At 47.2% G+C, this 12,462-nt stretch overlaps 1 protein-coding gene across 2 annotated transcripts in view; it reads left to right on the plus strand.

Moving 5' to 3' along the window:
• The first annotated feature begins 10,337 nt into the window (after positions 1–10,337).
• The window catches only part of LOC106815084 (organic cation transporter protein-like), a 14,012-nt gene continuing 11,887 nt past the window's right edge, over positions 10,338–12,462 (plus strand). For both annotated transcript variants that reach the window (XM_014819508.1, XM_014819509.1), the window contains exon 1: positions 10,338–11,202. In XM_014819508.1, coding sequence (XP_014674994.1) covers positions 10,750–11,202 — 453 coding nt within the window. In that variant the 5' untranslated portion in view covers positions 10,338–10,749. The remainder of the gene's footprint in view (positions 11,203–12,462) is intronic.

Here is a 12,462-nt window from a genome sequence, read left to right on the forward strand (position 1 = left end):
GGGCAGAGATTGATGGCGCTTGACAAGTAAATCAGTATCTCTACATCACTGCAACCCGGGGGGCCCACCGGCTTGGCGGCACCTCTCTTCCTCTAATTATCATATCTAACTGCTAACACCTCTTCCAACAGTCGCCCGCTGACCATTGATGCCGAGGTAATATGTCCAAGAGTTGATGCCGTTGCTGCATGATTCAACTGAACAGGAATAGATGGATAAGCTACATGTTGTTCGTACTTACGAGTCATGTCTCGCCGCCAACCAGCAGCTCAGAATGTCAATCTGAGCAGGATCGAAGGGCTTCACCCTCAGGTGCATCAATTGAAATAGATATCCTGCCAGGTAAGAGAACACAGGTGAGTGATATACAGCTATGGTGATGCAGATACAGCAGATGATGAAATACACAGGACATTATGCAATAATTCACACAATAGCAGTTTAAATCACTCAACATAGTGGTTTTGTAATGACTTGGTGTTTTTACGCATGGTCGATAGTGCATTAGAATTGATGAACTCTGACTATCTTTGAGAGCGCTAAGCCTAGGAAATGAAATGTTATGCTAACTTAACTGGTAGTGTGAGTAATAATAAAAACGCAACCACCGATATGGCATCTATTCGAAGATCTGCTATGAATATGGGAATTGCCAATTCATGTACAATAGGTAAATATATTTATATTCAGGAGTGAATAAAAATCACTAACCTCGATCTAGATTATGCATATATAAAGGAGCGAGAGAGGAGAGAGGACAAAGAGAAGAGAGAGAGCACAGAGAGACAGGAGAGAAGCAGAGAGATTACAGAGAGACAGTCGACAGAGAGAAGAGAGAGACCGAGAGAGAGAGAGAGAAAACAGCAGGCAGGACCGTGACCGCCTGGGGCTTATTCCAACAGGACCCATTGTCGTTTTTTTGGTTTTCTTCCTTTACTTAAACCCTCCCTTCTCCCTCTGCCGCCTGGTCCAGAAGAGAGACCCGAGAACCAGCCCGAGATTAGACCACACACAGAGAGAGAGGCAAGACGAGAGCAGACGACGATATGCCCACCCGAGAAGATGAGACAGACTAGAGGAGAGAGTAGAAATGACACCAAGAGAAAGGACCGACTAGTATCAAGGGCATGACCACGCTACACTGCACCCACAGGAGGGAGACAGATAGCATCACAGAGCACAAGAGAAAGAGGGAGAGAGGAGAGAGAGAGAGATCATGCACCACTTGTCCTTGGTGGGGCACACATACTCCGGTTGCCCGCTCTCCGGGCCCGGATGGAATGCTGCCATGAGTTGAAGAAGCAACCCTCCACGCCCCTCGATGCTGAAGACGTGAGAGACAGCCACTGTCACTCCACCCCCAGACTGAGGTCATACTCTTACCCCTCACCCACCTCAAGCGCACCTTCATGTCCAACACGAAGCAGTACATAAACATTAGCCAAGCATGCCGGTCCTATCACACAGCCCGCGGAAGCCCACAAAGCAACCACGGCCCACCGCGGCCCGCACGCACGGTCACGACGCCGCCAAGACGCGCAATCACATTCTCGAGCACGCATGCTCCAACCGCTACGGGGAACTGGTCCCCATATTTCCCAACCCGACTCACGTCTAGTATGCAATACTGATATATTTGTTATACTAATATACTATCCGCTAGCCATACACCTCCCACTACATCACCCTGATCCCACGTACTACCCCCACCCAACACCCACGTATCACTACCGCACCCCCTCACTCAAAACGCCCACACCTTGTGCATGTATGTCATATATCAATCATATTGATATCAAACATAACGCACACTAAACAGCTATAACCGATACACTACATCGCAACCCGCACAGCACGCACTACGAACCGCACACCCGCATCAGAAACAATCGCATTAGAAACATCACCAAACACGGCAACATCGCTAAACACAAACGTGCAGGAGGACACAACAACTGAGACAAAACCTCAGGCGCGAACAAGAAGTATCAAAACCTACGAAGCAGAGACAGCAACCACACACCAGCCCCCACCCCACACGGGCCGGTGCTACTCCTTGCAGAATCACTCGAACAACGGCGCTACACGCGGGACCCCCGCCATGCTCACAACAATCAAACTGACAACGCGCACTGTACACAGAGAATACATATACACCACCCAAAGACACATGCACAGCGCACGACTCCGGCCACGCACGCACACGCGAGACACACCACCCGACAAGCACCCGCCGAACCACCCTTGGGCCACCCGAAAAGCCGGCGCCCACATCACCCCACACAACACAACACCGTCACACCGCACCAACCAACCGACCCCACCGCAGCAGCGACGACAGAGCTGCAGATCGACGAGAAGCGCGAGAGAGAGCGAAAAGAAAGCCGCAAAAAAGAGAGAAAGAGCGAACAGAAAGAAAGGAAGAGACGAGACCGAAACGAGGAGAAGAAGCAGAGACGCGTTGACGAGAAAAGAGAGAGGGAGAAGAGAGACGAAGAGAGACGAAGAGATAGATGAGGAGTAGAGAGGAGAAGAGAGAGAGACGAGAGAGATGAGGAGAGAGAGAGAGAGAGAGAGAGAGAAGGATGCGAGCGAGAGAGAGAGAGATGAGAGAGAGAGAGACGGCAACGAGAGACGAAACGCAGCCAGCGAGGACGACGAGCAAGCAGAGCAGAGAGAGAGAGAGAAGAAGTGAGTGAGAGTAGCACTACAGCACACCATTGAACGCACCACAGCGCACACAGCCACCACCCACACACATAGATGTATAAAAGAAGCTCGCGCTCAAGGAGTGTCTAGTCGCACAACACACAGCAAGTGCTGTCACTGTTGTGCACCAGTTGCCAGAAAAGAAAGGCGGAGCACCAGTTATGTTATCTGACGAATAAAACCCTTTGCTATAGGTGGCGCGTGTTGAAGAGCCTCTTAATAAAAGAGAACCCTGCTCGCGGCTCGGTGCGTATCCCGGTCATCGTCCGAGGATGCAGGTGGAGCCCCTAGAAGTGTGTGTGTCACGGCTTCGTCCTTTCCATTCAATCGGGCATCATGGTGACCAGAGGTAGGCGCACTCCTCGTGTTGAGAGGCAGAGGTATGCGTGGCAGCTTCCTTCGAGCAAGCAGGCCCTGTCAATAGTGTGGAACTACACACGTTAGGTGAGGAGCGCGCGCGCTCCACCGCCCCCCGCCCCCGCCCGCCCGCGGACGCCCCGACTGCACGCACAAGCCGCAACCTACTTTACTACTATATTTCTGCCTCTCATGAATCCGGATGATTTTTCTTTAGAATATAATGCACAGCTTCAGTAAACATGGAGCATTGGCATCATTGGTTACAATCCGAGGGGTGAAGGAAACAGTGTACATTACATGTACATTATTCCATGTCACAATAGGTGCATTACAAGTCACTCATTCAGCATGCGCATTGTCTGCTCGAGCCGCTATTTTTTTAAGATAATCATAAATTGAATAAAATAATAAATAAAACATTTTAAAGTACTTTATGCTAAGCTAAGTTTTATTAAAAAAAAATTTTCAATGAAAAACTTATGCGTATAGAATGTAATTCGTGGATAATTACAAGCTAAATTGTGTTTATGCAAATGAAAGAAATATGATAGCGTAATGTTCTACCAATGAAATTCTCTAATTGCTGTGCTGTGCTAATGTGTGATATTTCAATTGCAAACTAACACCATTTATGCCCATTTCTGCTGGGGCCAGTACTTATACTGCCAAGAACCAACACTCGCATCTAATGGTTATCCTATGAAGCGTTGGTGGTGGGGGGGGTGGCTCAAAGAGCAGAGTGTACACCGATGCCAAAAATCTTTTGTTAAGATTTCATGGTAGGGCAAATGTCCATACTCTGACATCCAATCTAATACTGCTCACGTTGCGCAGTTGGAACAATATTCAGGCGCACGAATCAGCTCTCGACTCTTAAGACACTGACATGCGATTTTGGCGACAGGACACGCAGCAAGCAACACTAGACAGAGATGCGTTGCCGTTTTTCATTCCGCCGTGCCGGACCTTCTGTACTGCACCTGCGAACAAGTGTAGCAGGCTTTGTCGGCCGCTCTAAAGTATCCTTCACCATGTGACCGTCATGCCAGTGATTCCTTGCAAGTAGGTCAAACCCATCAGAACTTGAATCTCAGTAATGCGCTATACTTCAGTAGCAGAACTCATTTAAAAACCAAAATCTATGCCAAAGAATTGAATCAAAATCTTTTGCTTTGTGCAGAATAGTTGGCCTCGACCTGACACAGGCCCAAGCAAACATATTCCCGCAGATTATCAAACTTACGATCAAAATTAAATGTGTTGTGATTAAGGCAGTATCAATATGGGACAAAATGGAGATGGGAATGAAATAAGATTGCCATTATTTGGTTTGTAGCCATAAATAAAATATAGTATAAATAAATAAATATATAGTAATACTTCTACATAAAGGTTCTTCGATTGATCTGACAGCTTGACATGCTAACAGCAGTAGAAACTGCCTCTTCTGTTTTGCTAACATGAAGGGCAGTCCCTGGTGTGGATAGCTGCAACATGCTTGTCATTACACAGGCACACTTATCTGAGCATGTGGGCTGGCATTGCCAGAGGATGACATTAATCTGGCCACTAGCTACTCGGTCAATTCACAAGAAAATACCGTTTGTCATTTTAATGATTAAAATTACATCTTAAGCTGGCCTGGTCGTAAAAGTGGGCATAACATCATCGAGGAATAGTTTCTTTAATTCCCCCTGCGCCACCCCGCACCCCCGGCAACGCCCCCGCCCGCCGACCCTCACACCCCACCAACCACCCCACAAACACAATCAACACCCTCCACACACAAGGGTGCCCACACGGCTCGTCGTGACGCTCAGCGCGTCAGACAGCACACGCCCCACCCGCAACGGCACACTCAGCAAAAACACACACCCATCCTGAGCAACCACACACACACACAACACCCACCACCACACAAACCCACACATACACAGCACCCACACAACCACATTAGGAGGGAAGAGAGAGAGAGAGGAGAGGAGAGAGAGAGAAGAGAGAGAGAGAGAGAGAGAGAGAGAGAGAGAGAGAGAGAGAGGGGAGAGAGAGAGAGAGATGAGAGCAGAGAGAGAGAGAGAGGAGATGAGAGAGAGAGAAAAAGATTAGTTAAGAGAGAGAGAGAGACGTATCTGGGTGAGGACCCGCTGAGAGAGAGAGAGAGAGAGAAGAGAATTGAGAGAGGAGAGAAGATAGAGAGAGAGAGAACAAAGAGAGAGAGGAGAGAGAGATGTGTGGAGAGAGATGCACAACGCGAACACACGTTAGAACCGAGAGAGCGAGAGTTTGTCGCAGTGTAGTGCCAAAAATAAACTGAAAATAATATTATCTGAACGTATCCGATTGAAGTGACAAAGTAACATACTCACACTTTTGCGCGCGACGCGAACCCACCCCACAGGTTACACACCACGCACGCAGCAGCACGTCACGGTCGCGGCATACACATACCAGAGCCACCACATTTCCGAGACTGCACTACACCAAGCACACATCAGTTCGTGAACACACATGATCATCACAGTGCTTGTTTTCCACCAGCCAGCAGAGATGAGAGAGAGAGAGAGAGAGAGAGAGAGAGAGAGAGAGCGAGAGAGAAAAGAGAAGAGAGAGAGAGAGACGAGAGAGCCGAAGAGAGCGAGAGATCAGAGACGAGAGAGAGAGAGAGAGAGAGAAAGAGAGAGAGAGAGAGAGAGAGAGGAGAGAGTAGAGAGAGAGAAGAAGAGAGAGAGAGAGAGAGAGAGAGAGAGAGAGAGCGGAGAGAGAGAAGAAGAGAGAGAGAGAGTGTGTGAGAGAGATGCAAACGCACACACACGTAGAAGAGAGAGCGAGAGTTTGTCCAGTGTATGCCAAAAGGAATATTATTTTATTGAACGTATCGATTTGAAGTGAAAGTACATACTCACCTTTGCTTGTTGTTTTCTTTGAGATCGCATAGACCCGCGCACATGAATGAACTGACTAGCATACATGCAGCGAGACATTAGCGCTCCTAGTGGTAGCTTGAGCCTCACGCTATCGTAGTGCACAGACTTTGCTCCTTCAACACGGCATACTCGACCCACCATACTGATGAGGACTGCCACTCTAGCCGTTTTCCTATTAGTATAAACGTCGGGGTTTTGCTGTGTAATTATCCTAACTGTCAGTGTCCAACCCACCTGACTTTGGGAAAGGACCATAACCTTATACGACCTGTCATAATTATCTGGCTGCAAATCGAGAGACCGACATAAAGAAGAACAGGTTTGGACCAATAGGTTACCTCATATCCTGTCTTCTCATGGACATTTTTATAGTCTGCGGCGTTTATGAGCGCGGTTCTTAACTAGAGGCTAGATATGAGCATTACCCTGAGATATCGCGCACACAGTTAAGTGTAAAGGATAACAACGTCCCGGGTGGATATTACCATATGAGCTATAACGGAAAAGCGATGTCGCCTCCATTGTCCGCGTGCATGTTGTGACATAACATGTCTTAAAATAATCTTTCAGCGAACCGTGACTGTCAAGACGACTAAACCTAATAGGTTATTATAACATACTCCATTGGGATAGCATATATACTATTGTTGAGGTTACTTCAGTACCGTAGTTTTATTGGCGTAAACTAAAGAAACTAGGAATGAATCGCTAATATACAGTATTGCAGAATCATGCAAATAAGCGGCCATTTTGGCTTATGCAAAATCGGAAGATTGCGTGGGGAGGCATCTAGACTTCGATGTCAAACAAGATACGATCCCAGGAAAGTTACGTCTATTATAAGATAAAGTCCAATATATAGATCATACGTAAGTCATGATGGAAAGAACGAGAACAGACCGCTATCTAAGAGGACGTCGTTGCTGTTGAATAAGCACTTGACAGCGATATATGTGAGCGCGATAGAGTTTTGAGTAGTTAACCAGCAACGTTGTCGCTTCTCTATTTGGCCCTGTGTCTGTATTCCCGCCAACACTTTAAATGTGGCTATTCGGCTATGACATAACACCTAAGAACTAAGGCAACGAAAGCCAGGAACGCAACAGAAAAGAAACTGAGCACATAAACGCTGGATTGGTCTTTGCCAAGAAACTCATTAACGATTCACAATTCGTGTATTTAACAAGGTTTCCTAACACCAGCAACGACTCACCGAACCTACACTATAGCGGCAATGTGCGCCAATGCTTGAGACAGATCGGCAGAGTAGCGTCAGCTAGCGAAAGTTCACCCTAGCACAACTTTCGCTGTTGTGCATCCGTGGCATGATCTCAGCGTAACTCGAACCCCACGAAATGTCAACCCAACACCAATTTCTTCTAATACACACTACATTCCATATAACCAGGGTATAATGACATCCGTTGTCATTATTAACCCCTAGAATTACTCCATATATACTTAATTACATTACAATACATTACATATACATACATTACATGCAATAGCCAATTACATATACCCTCCTGATATACTATATTGCCGATATATTGCAATTTCAGTCCAACATGACCGAATACTTGATATGAAATGCATCCATCAGCGGGCAATTTGTCTGTTCAACTCAATGGTCTCGCACAGAGGAATAGCGATGCGGGATATTGGATACGACCTGCCGTGAGTAGTATATGACCCCAATATGCATTCTATGATGCATATATATGTAAAAAAGGAAGTCTTTTACTGTGCAACTTCTATTCGCGTGTCGTCACAGACTCATGACTGTATCCTATGCATCGCCCCCGCCTCTCATCACCACCTCCTCTTTTTCCGCCCTCTCCCTCTTCATCGCCCGCCTCTATCCATCGGCGCGCTACTCCTCCCGCTGCATATATCTCCCCACTCTCTCACTGCGTGGAGCGCTCTCCTCCGCTAGCTGCTTGGCCTTCATCACACTTGCCAATCTTATCCATCCGTGTATCAACCTCTTACTGCTGTGCCGCATCTCCTCTCTCTCGTAATATATAGTCTCCGCCCCCTCGTCTCTCCCTCCGCCGCACTCTCCCACTCACCCATCCGCACGACGACGCGGCCTCTGCCTCGTTAGCACTATGACAGCCAGACACATGGGGCACAGACCACAGACGCACAGCACCGCGCACACGCACCCCGCACAGCGCACGAGCGCAAACACGCGCACGCCGCACACGCAACGGCGGCGCACACGCAACGCGCGCGCACCGCACCCAACACACACAACACACGCCGCGCGAGCGCGCGCCACACGACACACGCACACGCCATGACGCAAACGCGCGCGCACAGCCACGACCTAACACACACACAACACACGCGCGCCCACGACCAAACGCACACCGCAGCACACGCCAGGCAGCACGCACACGCAATGCGACAAACACACACCACCAGCCCACGCGCGCACGCACGCACGCACTCACCACGCACCGCACGCGACGCACGCACGGAGGCACGCGACGCACGCACATACACACACAGACAGCACACGAGACCCACACCACACTACACACACATCAAAAACACACACCACACCGCACACACACACACACAAATACAACACCCACACACAGGCACACACACACACACACACACACACACCACACACAACCGACATTCAACACACACAACACAACACACACACACACAACACACACCCACACACACACACACACACAGCAGGCCCACACACACCCAACACAACTTATTGCCTGATACGCCTATTTAGTTATGATGGTTAGAATACGCGCTCAACATTTGTGTCGCCCGGTAAACTGCTGGACCCGATTCACACCGCTGTCGTCTGCAGTCTGCTTCACCATTAACAACAGCACCTTTCTGAGCCTTCTCATACCTGGTTATTGGGAGCCGTACACCGTCAACAATTCGCATGTCATCTATGACACCGAACCGTGGTTACGTGGTAAGCACCCCCACCCACACCCCCTCATCGCGGGATGCGCACCTACTTGTGATGGTCATGCACCCTTGAGTGATGATAGCCATTTGGGCCACCATAGTATATAGTATATATATAGTATATAGTCTATAGTATATATAAGTAATAGTTATATAGATATATCAATAAGTAATAGTAACTAGAGCCCGTATTTACTGTCGTGTGGCGAGGCCAAGCGGTAAATTCGCACACACAGCAACCTGAAGGAGGCGCGACAGGTATCGCGTCTCCCGTACGTTATCTCCCGAAGAAGTTTTTGTTCGGCTAACAAAGCCGAGTGATGACGACGTTAACTCTCACCTTTATCACATACAGATGGTCATGACAAGTAAGGTATAGGTGCATGTAAACACATACGTTTGCCTGCAATTGCATAGTAACGGTTGCTATGCAAAACACGTGCGAAAAGCTACAATCAGCTGGAGCATCAATTTAATCGCCCTAGATTCATACACATCATTCCTCCGCAGGTGAAGTAGTTCAGATGTTTTACCAGAGCAGCGTTTATTTAAAAAAGCTGCAGGATTCAACCATAAAAACAAGGCATTCTAACTATAGTTTCAATGTAAAATAGTTTTAATTTTTAAACCCAGCATGGGTGCAACGTAACTCAATTTCTAATTGCATTTTCTGCACTAGGCTAGACTACGGCCTAAAAGCCTTGCCGCGCCTTCTTCAAGTTGCTGTGTATGCAAATTTACTGCTTGGCCTCGCCACACGACAGTAAATAACGTGAAAAGCATGTCGTGCAAAAGTACGATTTATGTCAAAACGAAGGAAGCTACGCGGTTTGTAATACTACCGGAAGATAGAATAAGGACCAGTAAACAAAAGAAGCTCATGTTTGTATACATTTGTTTTTTTATTCACATCGAACTCGTGCGACAAAATGTAGGGAAATCCGTACCAAATACGTGTCAAACTCGATCCTTTGTCTTTATTAACTCTTGATATACATGTATATATTGTTCTCAGGGCAAGTCCAGCCCATGATTTGGTAGGATCCTGAGGATTATGGTGTAGCCTAGCTCTAGTACTATAGCTCGCGTACTGTTGCCGCAGGCCTGCGGCAACTGTACGCGGGCTATAGTACTAGAGCTAGGTGTAGCCAAGAATAGAGTCAAATTATAAAACCTAGGGCATAATTTAATAGTCTATAGTGATGTCTCTCTGACACTCACTTCGAATGGCCCGCCCACATAGATCACAAATTCACGATGTTTTGTCGCTCGTACTAAATAAAATGTAGTAAATCTATGTATATTACAATTTACAGCACACATTGTGTAAAAATTAATGGTACAATAAACATGTAATGATTTAATAAATATTTTATTTTACAAAGCCGGCCGGCGGTGTTGACAATCATGGGACTCGATGAGAACAGCAAGTGCACATCACACTGGGAGAGTCTGTTGTTCCCAATGACACAACGCCAGTAGAACAACAAGTGAATGCCTGTAGATGTAGAACAACATGCAAGTAAATGCATGTAGAACAACAAGTGAATATGTCTGTATAAGAACAAGTGAACGCCTGTAGAACAACAAGTGAATGACTGTTGAACAACAAATGAATGCCTGTAGAACAACAAGTAAACACCCATGGAACAACAAGTGAGCGCCTGTAGAACAACAAGTAAACACTCATGGAACAACAAGTGAGAGCCTGTAGAGCAACAAATGAACACCCATAGAACAACAAGTGCACGTCTGTGGAACAGCAAGTGAACGTCGCACGATCAACGGCAGGACGCGCGCGATGCAGCCCACGGCAGAAATAAAGCGCCTCCTGGCAGAGGATTCCGACGACGCGGACGAAGACGTACACTTCTCTGCGGGCGTGGAGCCGCTGACGACGACGCGGGACTTTGACTCGGTGCTGGAGGCGGTGGGCAGCCTCGGACGCTGGCACGTGCGGCCCGTCATCGTGACGTGCGTCTTCGGCATCGCGCTGTCGCTGCAGAACGTCGCGACGACGTTCATCGCGGCCACGCCCGACCACTGGTGCAGCGCGCCCGCGCTCGCGCACCTCGACGCGGACGAGTGCAAGAACGCGAGCATCCCGAGAGAGATGCGCGACGGGGAGGTGGCGTTCGCACGATGCTCGATGTACCGCGGAGCGCTCAATGACAGCGACGACCGGACGGTCGTGCCGTGCCAGCACGGGTGGAGCTACGACATGCCGGCGGGTGCCAGCACCGTCGTCACCGACGTAAATGTTTTGCGATTGGACCTGGGGGGGGGGGGTGATTGGTAATGATTTATGATTGGTTGGTAATTGTAGTTGCGGATTTGCTTGTGTTCAAAACTCGTGTAATAACTTTATAACATATTGTGGGTAATGTTGTTAATGCTTCTATGCTACATAGTACCAGGAGTGAATAATAATGGATCTATTATTATTCACTCCTGATAGTACAGGTGCCGTGTGTGTAGTGTATGGTGCAGCTGTTGCCAGTGTGTACCTGTGTGTACCTAAATGTTCCTTACAGTGGGACCTCGTTTGTAGACCGTGTGGGAGTGGCTGGCAGCTGGCGTACAGAGCTGTTACCTGTGTGTACCTGTGTGCATAAGTTGTATTAGAACGGAAAATTAGGTTAGTTGGTGACATTCGTGGTGGATTCACTTACAGCTGGAATCATGCACACGTGCACAAACAGGAAAAAGTTGATGCGAGGCGTGCAACTTTCGCTAGATGACGCTAACTCTCCGGCCCTCGTCTCAAGCCACTCTGGCCACATGCTCTATATGTAGGTTGGGTGAGCTCGTGCTGTGTAGGAAACCCTAATGTTAAATATAACACGATTGTGAAACTCGTTAATGAGTTTCTTGGCAAAGAACCAATCCAGCGTTATATGTTCAGATATTCTTCTGTTGCTTCATGGCATTTACGTTGCCTCAAATTTCTTAGATGTTATGTCCATGACCCAATAGCCACATTTAAAGTGTTGGCGGGAAAATACAGACACAGAGGCCAATATAGCAGGGAACGACAAATTAAACGTGCTGTTAACTAACTCCAAACATCTATCGCAGTACACATATATACGCTAGTCAAATGTGCTATTCAAACAGCAACGACATCATCTTAGATAGCGGTCATGATTCCCTTTCTTATCACATCATTGACTTATCTACATAATCTATATAATTGACTTATCTTATAATAGACGTAACTTTCCTGATCGTATCTTGTTTAAATTAAACTCCTAAGAAATCCTTTAACGCAAATCTCCCTAATTTGCATAAATCCAAAATGGCCGCTAATTTTCATGATTCTGCAATATTATAATAGCGATTCACTTCCTAGTTTCTTTATTTTACGCAAAATAAAAACTAGGTACATGGAAGTAACCTCACTAAAATGTATATATGATATACCACATGTATATGTATAAATAACCTATTAGGTTAGTCGTCTCTGACAGTCACCGGTCGCATGAAAATTAATTTTAAAACATGTTATTGTCAA

Source organism: Priapulus caudatus, unplaced genomic scaffold, assembly GCF_000485595.1.
Source record: "Priapulus caudatus unplaced genomic scaffold, Priapulus_caudatus-5.0.1 Scaffold1038, whole genome shotgun sequence".
Classification (NCBI taxonomy): domain Eukaryota; kingdom Metazoa; phylum Priapulida; class Priapulimorpha; order Priapulimorphida; family Priapulidae; genus Priapulus; species Priapulus caudatus.